This window comes from Ptychodera flava, chromosome 4, assembly GCF_041260155.1.
Source record: "Ptychodera flava strain L36383 chromosome 4, AS_Pfla_20210202, whole genome shotgun sequence".
NCBI lineage: Eukaryota > Metazoa > Hemichordata > Enteropneusta > Ptychoderidae > Ptychodera > Ptychodera flava.
The window spans coordinates 47,834,544-47,851,586 of NC_091931.1; the positions used below are offsets into that span (position 1 = coordinate 47,834,544).

The following is a 17,043-nucleotide window of genomic DNA, read 5'->3' on the forward strand; positions in this document are numbered from 1 at the left end:
ATACTTGCCTTAACTCTTTCCGGCGAAACTTTGTGTTTTGCAGCCAATAAGCTATGTTGACATGATGCATCTTGAAACTAAACACACGCATGGTGGATGTGAACGGAAGTTGCAAAAGCAAAGTGCCGATGATCAACTTCCTTGAAAATAGGAGGCTTTTAATCTTGTTTATCTTTGGGCAAATTTAGTGGCTGTACACATTAAAGGAAGAAAAAAGGACTAAAATGACATGATGACATAAAGTGACATAAATAGTCTATGTCAAAGACCTCTTATATGAGAACCCGTGATTGAGAACTGCCGTTGTTAAGTGATTATGTGAGTATTGACATATCACACTGAGTTATAAACCCTTTTAACGGCAGATGCCAGACCTTGATACAATTAAATTCCATTGCAATTAAAATAGATTCACTGCACCCATTGTCAAAAATATAACTCGAACACCCTTCGTTTGCCGATATTCCTATATAGCTTGGTCATCTATTGTTTAGGTCAATTTTATGGGTAAATCGTAATTAAATTCTTTTTTGCTACATTTGATGTTTCAACAATTTTGCAACAGCAGATGCCAAAGTGTATTAACATTATTTAAAACATAGAAAAAGTCTTAGAAGAATTCATTACCTCCTTAACGATACACCTGCTTATTACTTTTCAAGCGCACGTGTTTTAGAACACGTAAAAGCTTACCTTTGCTGATCTGCAGTCAATACCAGTGACCTTAGGCATGAACGGAGTAAAAGTTGCACGGAATACAAATGCCGGCTTTTCAAATTGCTCTTCCCGACTAGTCCTAATATCGTCAATAACATGGTAAATCCTTAGGTGTGGTACCCATGTAATGATCAAAAAGTGTCATGAAATGGAGGGACGTGTTGTGCTCATAAAATCCTGAAAAAGTGTCATACACTAGAGGGCACGAGTGGTATCATTGCATACTAGAATTGCACAAAGGAATGAAACAAAATGTAAAAGCAGAAGCTCAGTGGTATAGATCATGCGTTAATGTTTCATCAACACAATTCTTTCAACTAATGATTACGAGCTGTGCATGAATAGACGGACCAACATTTCGTTAACACTGATTCAAGTACTTAACGTGCAATGAATTGACGGTTACAAATAATTGAATGCAAGGAGACAATATCGAAGACAATGTCGATAACTTAGCTGTGTTTATGATCGCCAGTCAGTTAACTCTCTAGATCCCATTTAAGTCTAGTATAATGCAATCGGAATACTCTTGTTAAATCAATGAAAATTGTATCAAATGTATATCGTCTGTTCTGACTTTAATATTTATGCTGTCAGCAAACAGCTGTAACATTTGGCACGGTTTTCATCAGTTTTGTTTCAGAAAATATTACGTGCATTCCCTATTTATGTCCTTAAATCACGTTTAATACTGTAAATATGCCAATACATGTGCTATATGGAATGTTACAGATAATAATATTAATTCTACCCTGAACTAAAATTTAGTTTCCAGCAATTATCATTGGCTATTACACATACACTAAATGGTAACAAGGTGAACAGATGATATGTCTTCATGATTTTGTGAGTAGAACAACAACACGTATATCACAAAGAGAACAGAAATAGTCCAATAAATTCAAAATTATTGCTAATGGGGCTTGAGCAGGTCTGCAAAATATAACAACTCAAAAGCCTTCACGGATTGATTGAATTTGCGACGTGTTCTCAACATATCACCGTGTCAACAACATTTTTGAAGGAAGGATAGAATCATGTTAAATGTTCCTGAATGTATTTTGATATTGGCATCAAGATCAAGAGTGCTACCGGTAAATGTTTGGATATTTTGTTTTCTTTTTTGCCATTGTTTCTTACCTATCTTTGGCATGGATACGAAATAGTGTGTGTTACAATCTTACCAATTAGTGATGTGTTTAACCAATTTGTATCATGTTTGTTTAATTTGTTTAATACTAAATTTTTGTGAAGGTTATGACGAAGTATATCAAACCATCACAAGCTGCTTTGTTTATCTAAAATGAAATTAGGAAGGTGATATGGCTAAAAGATGTATAATATCCCCAATATTTCACTGAGTGTTGCAATTGATTTGAATTCCCGCCCATCTTTCTGGTATCCCCTTTATTTCATCAAATTTTGACCGACATAGCTCAGCACGTCTAAATAAGATAAAACAATAACAAAAAGACGAGTAGGTGTTTGCCTTGTTTGTGGAAAACAAACTTTAAAACGTGAAAGTATTACATGATTCATCTGGGTAGCATAAATTTTACATAAATATGTGCCGAAACGTTGACTTTTTGTTTCCATATTTACGAACATGACCCACTTAATCCTAGGCATCAGGTACATGTTCTCATATACTTTGTCATTGTTAAAACGTCAAATTACATAAAACTACACATAAGAGTATAATAAGAAAAGGACAACAATATCCGAAGATAAAAAATGGAAGACGTTTGCTGTTATATTTTCTATAAATGATATACAACCTTTCAAAATTACTGAGTGTTACTAATAAAAGCAAGATTGGAAATTTTAAACCCTTTGAAGTCTCCCATATCCATATAAGGTTTGAATCTTACTTTTAAGTTAGTAGATGCATCGATATTGAAACTAAGGCCTTAATGTTTGCTCAGATTTCCTTAAAAGAATTTAAAACGTTTCCCTATGAAATAAGATTAACAAACACGGATCGCCATGCAAAATTTGGTACCAGAGAAACAGATTACCCAATATTCCGGACATTTGAAATTCAAAATGGCAGATATTCCTGTGTAAAATCTAGGGATGAAAATAAAAATTTCGATTTTCAATACGCTTTCATTCATTTCCATCTATACGTCACCTTCTCGCATATTTTACTCTAATTTGATTAACAATCCGGAAACCATCACACAACCTCTACGTTTAGTGAACCATTCAAGTTCCTGGTTGCTGAATTTAGGATCAATTTCTGATTGGGCACCGATGGTTTCAGGACCAACTGAGTAGCCGTTCGGTTTAATCCACACTTGGAAAGCCACTCTTGCCGAATATGTTTTCTTTGTAACATCGTCTTCAAACCTAGACGAAAAATGTACAAACACATGGAAGAAAAGAAAAAAGAAAATTATGATTGCCCTTTAATAATGATATGTTTTCAACTAGACAGAGGAACACTGACTTCAGTGCCAATTCTGTTATCAAGGAAGTACTTTCCAAGCTGGGTTGAAGTTTTGATCGTGCTAATGACTGGGACGACATTGAAACACTGGAACGACATTGTAAACTGTAAGTTTTATTTAGGAAGGTTTGCACGGAACGGTACTCATTAGGGAAATATTGTTAATTCCCTCCAGGAATGAAAGTGAGGGTGTGTTTTCAAATTTTATTCAAACAAAACCTTATCCGAACTTTTGCGTAGTGAGCGATATTTCGACCACCGAATTGTACTAACCAATTATAAACCATGTCATTACGTGAAAGCTCCGTTAACTTAGGAATACCCTACTTCCCTACTTAGTTATCAGAGGATCAATTTCACAGACCTGCCTTTCATACAATGGCACCAGCTGGATAAGATAAACAAAACAATGGAAAATTCACACCTTGGGGGATTAAAAGTCTTCTGTTTGTCCTTCGAGTTTGTCAGGCAAGGACCCGGGTTTCAGGTACCATGCAAGTTAATGCAGTCTTTCCCTAATGTGACTGCTCCGAGGGCAGATTGCTGACAGCAAAGGCAATCGTACACAAGCCTACGTAATTGCCTCCTGTCAATACTCTCCGGTCATTCTTATTTCTTAAACGATGGTAATTCATAGAGGTAAGGCTATATCAAATACATATAGCTGCTTACTTGCTCTGAGAAGCATATGCATCACAGCCCGAGTATCTGATACTAGGAGACAGAAAAATTTGCTTTGTGTCGAAGCCATCTGGCTTATCCTCTTTTGTGAAATGTCCCGGACGCTCTCCAAGCTTCCTCCCTTCCATTTCGATATCTCCTGAAATTATTTTAAAACATGCAGTTATCAAACTGTATATGTAAGATCAGTGTGAATTTCTGTATATTTATTTTACATGCATGAATAGTTAATTACATAATGATAAAGCTTCTGAGGACGGTGCTGGAAATGTTCCTGAATCAAACGAAACGGAAAAAAGTGCGTGATATATATATATATATATATATATATATATATATATATATATTATATATATATATATATATATATATATATATATATATATATAATATCCTAAAAAGTTCGGAAATCTTCAAAGTGTAAAACCTGTATGGCAGAGCGACTTACGATAAAAATTAATAACCAGTAAAAAACAGGACTTAGGCGTCACTCAGAGTTTCAGGCTACATGTGTTCCCTGTAGCGATCACCAAACTCTGAGTAACGCGTAAGTCCTGTTGTTTACTTGTCATCAAATTTTATCCTCTCTCTCTCTCTCTCTCTCTCTCTCTCTCACTCTCTCTCTCTCTCTGTCTGTCTCTCTCTCTCTCTCTCTCTCACTAAAATTATATTACTCGAGGAAGACTAGTTTAACTGTACAGAAAAACATTAGTCAGTTTTTTCCCTCGTATTGTAGTCCCATTCAACTTGTCCTTCACACATGTACGTTCTAATTCTATAAATTTAGACTGTTAAATAACGAACGTAATTAAATGGGTAGCTCATGATTTTTTCCATTTAAGATATTTACTTATATGCTGGATATATACTTTCTGACACTTCAACCAGATAGGTTTCTTCGATCATTGTAAATATACTTTGTACGACAGTAGCACTTTTTTTAGCTTTGTGTTTTGATTGTTCTTGTTTCAGGTCTTGTCTATTTTCTTTAGCTGGTCTTTGTCTATTCATACTCATTCAGCTTTGCCTTTTCCGGGAGGAATTTTCAATATACAAGACAAAAAAAAATAAATAAAACAAGACAAGACGACTATGGTACTATTCAAATGTTTTGCTGCATTACAATTTCATTCCATTTGAAATATTTAGTTTGTCATTTTTGCATATCTTGATGCTTGAATTTATGCGACAATTAACAATTGTAAGCCAACGTCAAAGACAAAGCAGTCCATATCTCATGATTCTAATCCTCATTTTTCCTTACCCGGCATCAATAGATCACCACACTCCAGGATCGGTTTAACAGTACCAAGGCGAGTACCATGGAATGCTGTGTGCCACTTATTGAACACATCTAATGCGGCAGCTCTTCCTGCAAGTCTAAATAGTTGGACTTTTGGTAAAAATCCATGTAGCAAACACAACACATTATTAATTTTCCCTTAAATCTCCCCATAACATCGGGGAAAAATTAATATTTTCATGTTTTAAGATGATGACAAACTTTTGGCATTTCTCCATTGTATTAGCTTATACGGAAATATATTTATTTTATTACAGCAATGAAAAGATAGACAAAGTGGAAAAGGCTTCTGCCGGAGAACTGCACGGAAGACTGGATTGATTTTTTGATAGCAAAAAAAAAGAGATGAAATCACATTCTTTTGTGGTTATGTCACATTTGGCATGTGGCATAACCACAACAGAACACATTAAATGGTAATATATATGTCTTACTGAATTGCAAATCGGCACCAACCAATGGGCAAACCATAGTCTTTCGGTGGCTGACCACGTGAGTAATAAAGCTCATCTCCTCTTCCGATGTGACAAGAGTTACAATAACACATATCGTACTTCGGTGCAAAATAGGCATCTGAAGGTCGACAATAATAATTAAGGAAGGTAAAAGGAATGTTAATATGTGTTTGTAATTAATTAATGATTGCCAATATAAGGTCGGTCACATTTATCGTCTTGTTTTTTGACATTAACTGTCGTGCCGAGTGACAATGATAAAATGTTCTTCCCTGTTCTCAACACATGGAATACGAAACAAGCTGAACTGTATTGTGGTATGGTTGTCAGTTATTGACAAGGCAACGGCGTAATTGATGACAATTCTGTTGTGTGGATGTTTAATAACTTTCGAAGCATAAATCACATAGTAATTTAGACAAATTATAAGAGAAGAAAGGCCATTCTTCTTTTCTGAATAGTAATGTTCAGATGAATCATCGAGCCGATTTTTGCTTTTTGATGATTCAGGCTATTACGAAACTATGTATATTCTATTCTTAAAACAATTTAAATAAAACATAAAACATATTCACCCAACCATTAATTAATTTAATTAAGTGTCACCAAAGATATTTGAAAATATTAAAATAAAAACAAATCTGAAATAAAATTTAGAATTAAAAATGTAGATTGCATTATATGTAATGACAATTTTTGTCGCTTTATGGTAGATTATGGAGGTTTAATGGGTCTACCCCTGTCATTTCGATTACCCGATTCTTATTTCAATTACATTCAACGACATAAATTGATCAATAGCTATCCCAAAGAAAACTTGATGATATATAGCATTGCGTTAAATTTGAACAAAGCGCACACTGGTGGATGGGAAAAATTTAACCAGCAACATTTTACGCTTCATTCCCAACGTTTGTCTAGTTCAGATAAATGTAACGGAACGCTTCGCTGTGCTCTTGCCATATCAAAGTGTGCTTCGAACCCTTGTACGGTAAAAACTATAACGTCACAGTACAAATGTATTAACTACCATCTAGTCCTAGCAGTGTCATGGATATTTGAAAACACGGAGATTTCCCTAAATCATAAATATAGTACTAAACTTGTTTAAAACTGATGCATCAGCTGCTTAAAAACTTTCAGTACAGAAGTGTATCGAATGAGGCATGAGTACTTGTTTAGATGGATGGCTGTTACTTTTAGGGCAATCACTTTCTGGCGTCTTTTGAACGACAATACCTGCAGAACTGGAGTGTACCGCTAGTGGCGCTATACATCAAGGTTCTCAAGACACACTGGGGTAAACAGCCTGCTCTTGTATTCTAGTGGACCACCTTTGTCTTAAATATCTACCTTGCTATATTTATGATAACTGTAATGCTCTGAACACAAATTCTGGTCACTTCTAATCGTGTTTAAAATGAATCTCTCACAATATTTACTTTCAATCCGGCCAGGCATCCTTCAGCCATCGTTGAAGGAAATTCCCGGACACCCTGGCATTAGCATGAGCTGACAAACCGACCGACACACAGATAGGAAAAGATTAATTTACATCCATGTGTAAACACACAAGGACTTCTAAATATCTTACCGATCAAATCCATGGCATTTTTGAATCGCTGACACAACTCTCTGTATCCGCAAGAGGATGAAGATGTGGGTATGTCACTTTTTTGAACTGAATAAAATGAAAACAAAACCGATTAAAATACATTGTAGTCTAACAGTTGTAGGACAGTATCAACAAGAATTTTAGACCTATATAATCAGCGAAATGTACATTGACATGTCCGTAAGCTGGTAAATAAACGCTAGATCTTCGTATACCATGTATATATAACAAATGTCTACCATTCTTGATGAGAATAACTCTGCTCCCTTCCATCTGACTAATTAATATGACACAAAATCGCATTTGTTATCCGACTTTCATGACCATATCGAAAGATTTCAGCATGACTAAACTGAAATCTCTAAAGAAAAGCCATGATTTCGAAACTTCAATTCAGAACAATCAAATACAATTTAACTATAGACTCTTATTCAAACTTCAGCACTTCAGTTTACCTGATAAAATTGTTGATATTTAAAATCTTCCTAGTCATATTAATATTTGTATTACATAATGGTTAAATAACTTCACTCACTCGAATCTTCCAGATATGTGAAAATGTGAATATATCAGCAGCTAAAGACAAAACGTTAAAGTAAAGGGACCCGTGATATAAGGGTTTTTTCTTTCGCGATATATATAGTTACTCGGGTAACATGTCTTACCAAGGAGAGGTAAAGGCGGATTCAGTAGCATTATCGCCCTCTCTGCTGCCTGTTTCACAGCAGGAGGATCACCCTTGGCGAGCACGATCAACGTTTTCATGGCATCTGTCTGCTCTGCAATTTTTTCCGAAGGGACTCAAGTTTGCACAGATTACAGAATGCATTGATGGCACACTCCTGCTCGACTGGGAGATCCTTGTGCATTAACTTCAGCAACAAAGGAACGATGCCGTTATTAACCAAACTTATCTTATTTTTGTCGTAGACGCTGATGTTGCCGATACCAACGACAAGTTCAAGGACTCCAAAACCCTCACATCGGAGCGATTCGTCATCTACGGCCACATCAAGGGTACGAACAATGAATTCTATGATATTATCTTCCGCTTCGAGAAGATGTTTCTTGCTGTTCTCCATGATGTGTGACAAGGTCAGGAGGGCAGTTGCAGCCATATCAGTATCATCTGACCGGACGTAGGGAGCTATTTTGTCAATGGCTCCACATTCACGGTAGATTTGTCTGTTGTCTGCAGCGATGGAACAATTGTGCAGAACATCAATGGACCTTGCTACGAAAGAATGCAGTTTCTGAAAGGAAATCAATGAAAACAACATTTCCTGATTCGCGGAAGCCATATACGTGTAATGTGTGAGTGTAGGTGCATGAATTGTAGTGTTCCACTCTTTGATACAAATATTGGAAACGTTATACTATAAGCTCATGTTAATGAGTACCTTGTGACAGAGATTTTTTGTTGTTGTAAACAACTAGTACTTTATAGACAAACCTAATATTTTCATCTGCAAGCAATACTCCTCATTTATCACATACCCATGCCCTTATTGGTTCACCATAGTTACGTTCACCGTAAAATATCAGCAGTGATATTTCACGGTAAACGTCGAGATATGCACGATGAACGTCATCGGTTTTAGAGTTTTCTCGAACTATACATTAACAGTTTGTTGGTAAGCAACGTAAACACACAAAATGACTGCGAAGCGATGTCGCCAACGTAAAAAATTGAAGGGCTTCGAGGAACACGGGTATTTCTGGTTGCCAAATACGGAAATAACATGTTGAGTCTTGTAATGTTTTACCATGGTTTTCCTGTGAAAGTTCTCGTATTTCTTTTTGGCCAAGCTCAAGCAAACATTCTGCCGTTCGCACGGCGCCGGCACCTGTGCACGCTCTACCCCCGAACAAGTAGTGGTACCTGGTGTGACAGCGATGTCGCGCGCGCGACGACTGGTGACATGACAACTCTCACGCTGAATAAACAAAGTGGCGACCCCTCTCCACGCGAGCTCCGTGCCGTACGACGATCGAGCGCGATCGAAATCAGGATAGATTTAAAGCCGAGGAAAGTTTTTGATCGGTAAAAATTGTAATAGCATATTGCAACTTAAACGGTTCCTCCTGTATGACGATTTTTGAATCCCGGCGTCTTTCTTCTTGGCGTTCATTGAGATATGGTATGAAGCCGAAGGACTTTCAGCGATGTCGCGCGTGATATTGACTTTGTCGTATACTTTATGGATGGAGCCTGTTCACATAAATATTCCAATATTTATGCGTAAGGCGTAAGAAAGTAAAGCTTCATAATTTTAGGTTTTTCGCTCTATTAGTAAAATTATGGGCATGGGTATATGATAAATTGGTTATTACCCACGCCCGTTCCTTGTGTCGTATCAGCATTCGTGTCATTTGTGCTGCGTCAGGTGATGCGTCAGACGTTCGACTTCGTCTCTTGTCTAACGCAGCACAAATGACACTCATGCTGATACGACACAGGAAAGGGCGATATTGGGTAATAACCTCTAAATAAACGCCGCTTTGGTCCTGATGATTTCACAGGCTTTACAAAATTGTGAACAGAACATCGATGGACGTCGCGACGAAAAAAATGCAATTTCTGAAAGCATATTAACGAAAACAAAACTTCCTGATTTGCGAAATCCATAAACACGTAACGTGTTCGTGAATGTACGTGAGAGGATAGTACATCTCCACTTCTGTACAAATACTGTAAACGTTAGGCAACAAGCTCTTGAATGAGTACCTTGCAACAGGGACTTCTTTTGTTTGTAAACAACTATATATAGACAAACCAAATACTACTAACTCTATAGGGAAAATTAAAGTTTAGAATTTTACAAAATATGTGAATTTTTTTTTACTCAGAGAGGTTCAAAGGAAGCAATACAAGTGACAGACAAAGAATTGAGAATCCGAACATTTGTCCCCAGGCACATTCTACCTTAATGTCCAAATTACATTAAAACTTACGCATACCTCATCGTCATCATAATTGTTGCGATGTTTATGGATATTATTCAGCAAATCATTCACAAGACCACATTGTCCACACAGTCTGCACAATTTCAGGCTGACGTCCGTGCAGTTTATCAACGTCACCAGAACTACTTCTATGGAATCCCACTTAGTGTTCATCGGATCTACTTCACTTATCAGCTTGTCCAGGAGGAACTTCAGTTCATCTGCCACTCCAAGATTTGCCAGATGGTCGCCGAATTTCTGTTTAAACTCGACATTTTCGAACAGCGTAGTTGGTTTTAATATATACAGATACACCAACTTTATAGTGAGGTCCATATCAAGCTCAGCAAAGTGTTTCAACCCTAATACAAGCATTCTCATTTGCTTAATCACAGAATCTGGGTCTGCTTCATAATCTTCCTCGGTTGGCGAGGTCTTTACATCAAAGGATGTTATCTCAGACCTCTCTTCAACATATCCGCTCTCTGTAAAATAACATTTGGTGAACCAGTCTAAAAAATCCTCCTTGGTTTTATCTCAAGTTTATTGAATAAATCTCCGTAAGTAAAAAAAAACAAACATTTAAATCGTAACCTCATTCTGCGATACAAAACTGCAGGTCGATAGTAGAGTTTAAATATCTTGAAGGGTTCAAGAAAGAAAACAAGCCTTTAAGAGAAGAATCGCGAATTTAAAAGTGAAAACCTCTTCGAACCTTCAGTCTGTGTAAATGTAATCTCAGTCTGAAATTTGTTACCACGATCATCGTTGCATGCGATCATTCAAAAATTTTCCCAAACAGTGATCGATCGCTACAAACATGATTACAGTCACACACGAATTGAAAATTGTACGTGAAAAATTATATAGCGGAGAAAAGAGAGAAAATTTAGAATATTGAGAATAGTGAATAATGCTTTTCAGATGATATTTCTTTTTTTATTTTGTATTTAATTTACATTGTAATTATTTAAATTGTTTCTTGAGTCTTTCATTGTTTTACCTTTTTCTATTTGACAGCACATTTTGCCATTTACACATTTTCTAGATTTCTAGTGGTCATTGTATGCAGAGTACAACTACTTTTATATAATTATGAAAGTATCGTAGCACCCATTCGAAACACCTACCACAAATCACGGCAGAGTCTGTTCTACCATATAAGTCAACCACGCAATGTAGCAAATTAACATCTCGGAAGTACAAATGCAAGTTCAACGCTGTTACTTCCTCTCCGTTCAGACCGAAGTGCAGACTGCCCTCTTCTGATAGTGTCATACTAATTGTATCGCCAACCTGAAATATTGATATGAAAGATTTCTCGCTTTGGAAAGGGGCTAACCTTAGTGAAAATGATGCTTCGCTATATATAATTCCCTAGTTTTTTTAATGTAAGAGAAACTTGTTTTTGTACTTTAAAATCAGTTAGTTACATTAGAGTAGACAGTAATTTGTAGCGTGTTACATGACTTACTGTGCAATTTTCTAAATCTTCTGCCAGTGTCATGATCATTTCACCGTTGCATAGTAAACTGTCCCCTGACCACATGACAGTCGAACCAAAAGTACTTTCTGTCATGGTAAATGGAAAATCTAGCGACACTGGTGACAGACATGTTACTCCAACCTCAATACTTCCCCACCACTTGTCAACCATAGACTTGATCTGTACTTTGAAGGATTCATTTGCGAGCAAATGTTGTTCCGTCATTACCACACCATCGTTGAAACTTGACAAGGGTCTTTCAGAGAGAATGAAAATAAAAAATAATCCCCCTCGCTTCATTGCTAGGATAAAAGAGAAATTGTTCAGAGTCTGGCAATATGGCATCACAAGTGGCCCAATGTTCAGTATCATTCAAGGGAAATAAACAATTTACCATATCAAAGTTGTAAATAGAAAATGACAATAATTACATGATCATCATGAACAAATTAGCCAAAGACTCTGTTGGATATGCATTCTAAATACCATAAAGATATTATTTAGGGGTTATTACACGAAGTTTGGGCGATACCGCGTCGTATTCGAGTGATGTGTCAATACATGCATGTTTTGGTTATGACTGTTTTCCTACGGACGCTCCGAAACTAGCGACGAAATCAACTATCGACCTTGCTTCCTCCTGGCTGTACTTATAAAACGTTGGTTGCTAAGGAGTGATAACAACCATATCACTTCTTACGCTCTTGGGCCATTCCACTTCAAAGGAGGGTTAAGGAGCACTTTTAAAGCAAACAATTTAAATATCACGATGTCGACACAGGTTTTCACAATTTGAAGAAGACTTTTTTTGTTTAAATGACCGTGGATGTAAAACATAGGCTGGAGTGTGTAAAAATTGGTGTGTTTTCGTGTTTTGATACATAACTTCATACCTGCGTGAAAGTTATGTGGGAGCCAAAATCGGGTCAAAATACTCGCGCCATGCCAGTGTTCGATTTCAAACTCGATTGAGTATTAACATCTGAGAGCATAGTGTTAGAGCACAGAGAAACATAGGCAGAGTCGCAACGGCTATTGTTTTAGGCGTGAAGCGGTTACGTAACCCATCCATGTTCGCCTCGCCTCAGGTTGTTTTCGCCTCTCTTTTCCGAAGAGTGCCGACCATGCATCCTTCGGTAATTTTCGGATTTTCGCCGACTGTTAAGCGAAAGTATTTCGGCAAAGTTTGTGTGGTTGTTGTCGTGTGGTGCTGAGCGGAATTGACGTGCTGGCGAAAACGGGAGTGTTTTGAGCTTCAGGAAAGTGAGTTTTACCGTTTTAAAAATTCCTGTCATATTTTTATGAATATATAATGGGTGTGTTTGAACCAAATTTGAAAGTCTTTTATCGATACTGTCTGGTTTTACTTAATGGTTTACGGTCAGTCATACCGTCTTTTACACGTGCGTCAAGGAAGGAAATGTTTATGAAACTGTGGGCGTGTTATGTTTTGATTGGCGTGAAGCAGTGTTTCTGGCCTGAGAGCTCACAAAGTAAATATGGTTGCTACGCGACTGGAAGTACGATGCCATCTCTTCGTATTTTCCGCATAATCACATGCAATTATCAACCACAAACAAAACCTCCATAAAGTTTAACACATTTGAAGCTCATTTTAATATGAAAAGCCAATAGTCTACCGAGACGACCATGGAACAAAAGACATGCCGCGTTTCCAGTCTGTCTATGCTATTTGTCTGTGGTTAGAGCAAGCAGCTCTGCGACATCTATGAATGCACAGTGGATATAATACCCCTACCAGTCAGTTTATCTCGAAGAATTATACATGTCGCCAGACGTCAAATATGCCGAATTTACCATCTTAGTAAGCGGATTAGGGAAAACATGAAGTGAGTACACTGTAAGCTATGCTGTCGTAACTGGTTCGTGATTTTGTTGCTGTACGAATAAAACATTTCAAAGGTATTTCCGTCATCTGCTCGTATATTTTCGTTCCTGGATTACCTAAAAAGAACTAAACTTCCTTTAACAACCTAAACGAAAGTTTGACTATCCCCATATCTTACATTGTATCTGAAACCCGCCACGATCGTGACCTGTGAATCTTACTGACAGGTACAAATCGTAATATTATGTGCACCTTCAACCTTGTCTGTCGCGAGTATAAGTGCGGTTGGATTTTTGTGGCTCATTTACGGCTGTAAACGATGTAATTAACCTCCAAGACTCTTAAGCTCATCAAAAGGAAACTTGTCGTCAAGCGGTTCTATCATGATGCACTGTCAACCGGTATCTTACATGTAATCTTCAGCAGCGTAGATGACACGAAAACACTGCACCGTATGAGACCGGCCGTGAACGATGACAGGTGTCGGCAAGTGATACAAATTTAAATGCGTTTGTTTGTATGCTTTTGGTACAACTGTACTTGTGCCTCAGTGAAATGCCCATGAAGTGACTGCAAACAACAGATCATAATGACATTTCGGATTGTCATTTGTCTTATTCGCTCAGCTGTTTTATATGTACATATACCTACGAAGGTCACGCGTACGCGTAGCTGTAAGTAGTTCGGTTACAGAGAGAATATAATTCGTATTTTCACTAGTTAAAATACGGGTTTATATCAGTACCGTCTGAACAATAAAAGAATGGCAATACAGGCATAGCATGTATGATAAAGTATGGCATCGATGTTTTACATTTTGAAATGTTACCTTCTCCTTTTCGCGAATCTTCTATTTCCACTGACCATCACGTTGTCGCCGCATCTAGGATAAAAGGAGTAAGACGCAGGACCCAGTTGAAGTTGGTCACTGTAATCATCAATGTCGTAATTAGAACTATCAGACTTGTCACTCTCAGAGTCATACTCATCCGAATCAGAATGTTCAGTTCCATGCTCTGGTATTTCAGATACGGCTGCAATAGAATGCAATAAAACTGAGGTACGGTTGTGTAAGCAAGAGCTTGTTCCTAGGTAAGTGGCATAGTGTAACATGTTTAATCATGTGCGAAAAATCATTGTGCGGACGCGGATACCCGAGACGCGCAAAATACATTTCTCTTCCTGAGGGGATGGAACACGAAATTTAAAAAATCGTGCAAAAATCTAGTACTACACATTGTAAGGATATTTTGCCTATAGTTCATCAAGACTTTGACTAATGATACTGGTAACAAGCGAATCATAAGATAGATTTACCAAATCTTATATTATAAGTGTCTTATTTGTTAAAATTGCAGAAAAATCGTGAAGACAAAATTTGTCTCGTGCGTTTTGACAGAAAATACAACTTAGTCACTCCTGACTTTTCAGATTGTGATCCTAACATTTTTCTTCTTCAAATTTAATTTCTCATATATCTTCCCAGACGACAAACCTGAATGTTGTGTCCTTAGTTTTTGCGATAACGCCGTGAAGCGGAACGTTTTACTTGAAATAGCATTAACGGGTGGAAAACGTCTTTTTGAACCCTTAAAACATAGGTAGGGCACATGCGTAAAGGTTGCCCTCCAGCGATGATACTCATTGCAGCGTTTGTTTAAGAATCACATCCTGAATGGTTGTGCTAAGTATCTAACATTAGTCGATTCACTTAAGCCTTGAATCTCTAAACTAATGAATTTAAATGTAAAACATGTAAAAATGAAACTGTTGTCACCCATTATATTTTAGATGCACACTTCCGTATTGAGCCTGATGTAAAACAAAATGTTTATCAAAATAACTATTTCTAGGTTACACCTTTTTTTAGTTTGAAATTTTAACAATTAATGTCTGCTCTAAAAGTAAAGATTCAATTAATGATGAGGTTATGAAGATTTATCTAACAAAAATACAAATTTGAAAAGTCTTTCACAAAATGATGCAATACATATACATGTAGTGTGGAATCTAAAAGCAAAAATCACAGCACTTATTAATATAAATGCATATTAAAACCAGCAACGTTTTAAAAATACCGGATTATTCAACATCCTCAGCCAATTATTACGCTTCTTTACTTCGTATATTGTTATACTGAATAGCTCTCTATGGAAACAGTATCTTCACTCATTTTATTATGGATATGCATGCATGGTATATCAACAGGTAACAGTAGCAGATATTCTGTTATATAAAGGGTTATATAAAGGATAGTTCTCTATCTTTCTATTTAATATGAGCATGCTCTAATTGTCTATGTCAAGATTTCATCTCAGAAACTAACGCATATCTCCCAATTGACCCCTAAAACTTGGAATGAACTTAAGCCTTGAAATACTGTGAAGGTTATAACTATTTCGCATAACTATAACTTAAGTAAGCTGCAGAAGATTGTCACATGTATTCTTCCCTAACAAATTACGGGATATTAAATGAGTAAACAACGTTGTTATTAATGATATCGCCTAAAAGTTAATGTTATTCCGGTTTTTAGTCGTCTGCATTGAAAGCACTATCGTACTGTCACGTGACCTACTCCAGGAGGCATATTCACAAAATCAATTCCTTCAAATGAAATATTACGAAAATTACTAAAATTGTTAAAGATAGTGCCGTTATACGTAAATGTTAACTTCAGAAAGCAGTTCATACTACCGACCATTTTCTTCTGATTATGCAACCAAATTATGCAACCCACTGTAGTTAGCAATCATGTCAATTTTCTTTGTTCACATTTTCATAATTTGGGGTGAAATACTGCATGAAATGTCACTTTTCATAAGAGACCATTATTCTTAACATTACATCCCATAAAATGCTTTATTTCAAACTTACTGGGCAAAATAAAACGAACATTTCGCGAGCTCCTCTTATCTGAACCATTGCTTACTCAGTCTGATGTTTCCCTGAAGCGCAGACAAAGACCTAGCTACTATTGAACTTGCTTTAAGCATTCATTAGGAAGAGCGGGAAAAAGCTTATCCAAGTCCACACTGCCAGCCCTTAAACGAGGTGAACTCAATGTTCAATCAGTTTGATTAAAGCACATGCCACAAACGCAAAAAATATTAAAATTATAGGGACTCTTCACAAGGTTCAGGATGTGACAAATTCAACCTAACATGCGAATGTGAATCTTTGTGTTACTATACAACCTGTAGCCGCAAAAACGAATGATTCCTTTCTTCGGTCTCTTGATCTAGAATTCCCCATCTCGATCACTGATCTACAGAGAAAAAAAAAGCAATCGTTAAAACACACAAACAGACAAGTTAGCTCTTAATTTCATTACGATATCAAATAATTGATCTTACAACTAAGGTATTTGAAGAATTTGCTTAAATTATTGCTGCTGTCAGTACTATTTATTATTATCTTTTATTATTATTAATCTGTATTTAAACTCGATAACTCCATAGGTTAAAAAACCTCTTTTCATGGAGGTCGAACAGATAAAAGAAAATTACATTACAGCACAAACTTGAACACAAAAAACA

The 17,043-nt window shown here is 36.7% G+C and overlaps 1 protein-coding gene across 1 annotated transcript; it reads right to left on the reverse strand.

Annotated features, from left to right (window-relative positions):
* Window positions 1-1,391: 1,391 nt before the first annotated feature.
* On the reverse strand, window positions 1,392-16,766 carry LOC139132021 (uncharacterized). Its single transcript, XM_070698376.1, has 11 exons — window positions 16,702-16,766; window positions 14,334-14,538; window positions 11,644-11,911; window positions 11,300-11,465; window positions 10,185-10,654; window positions 7,889-8,476; window positions 7,203-7,289; window positions 5,588-5,726; window positions 5,115-5,230; window positions 3,842-3,989; window positions 1,392-3,069 (listed from the first exon to the last, which is right to left on the reverse strand). Exons 1-6 carry the CDS (start codon window positions 16,757-16,759, stop codon window positions 7,985-7,987), a joined length of 1,659 nt encoding a protein of 552 aa, XP_070554477.1. The 5' UTR covers window positions 16,760-16,766; the 3' UTR covers window positions 1,392-3,069; window positions 3,842-3,989; window positions 5,115-5,230; window positions 5,588-5,726; window positions 7,203-7,289; window positions 7,889-7,984.
* Window positions 16,767-17,043: the final 277 nt, after the last annotated feature.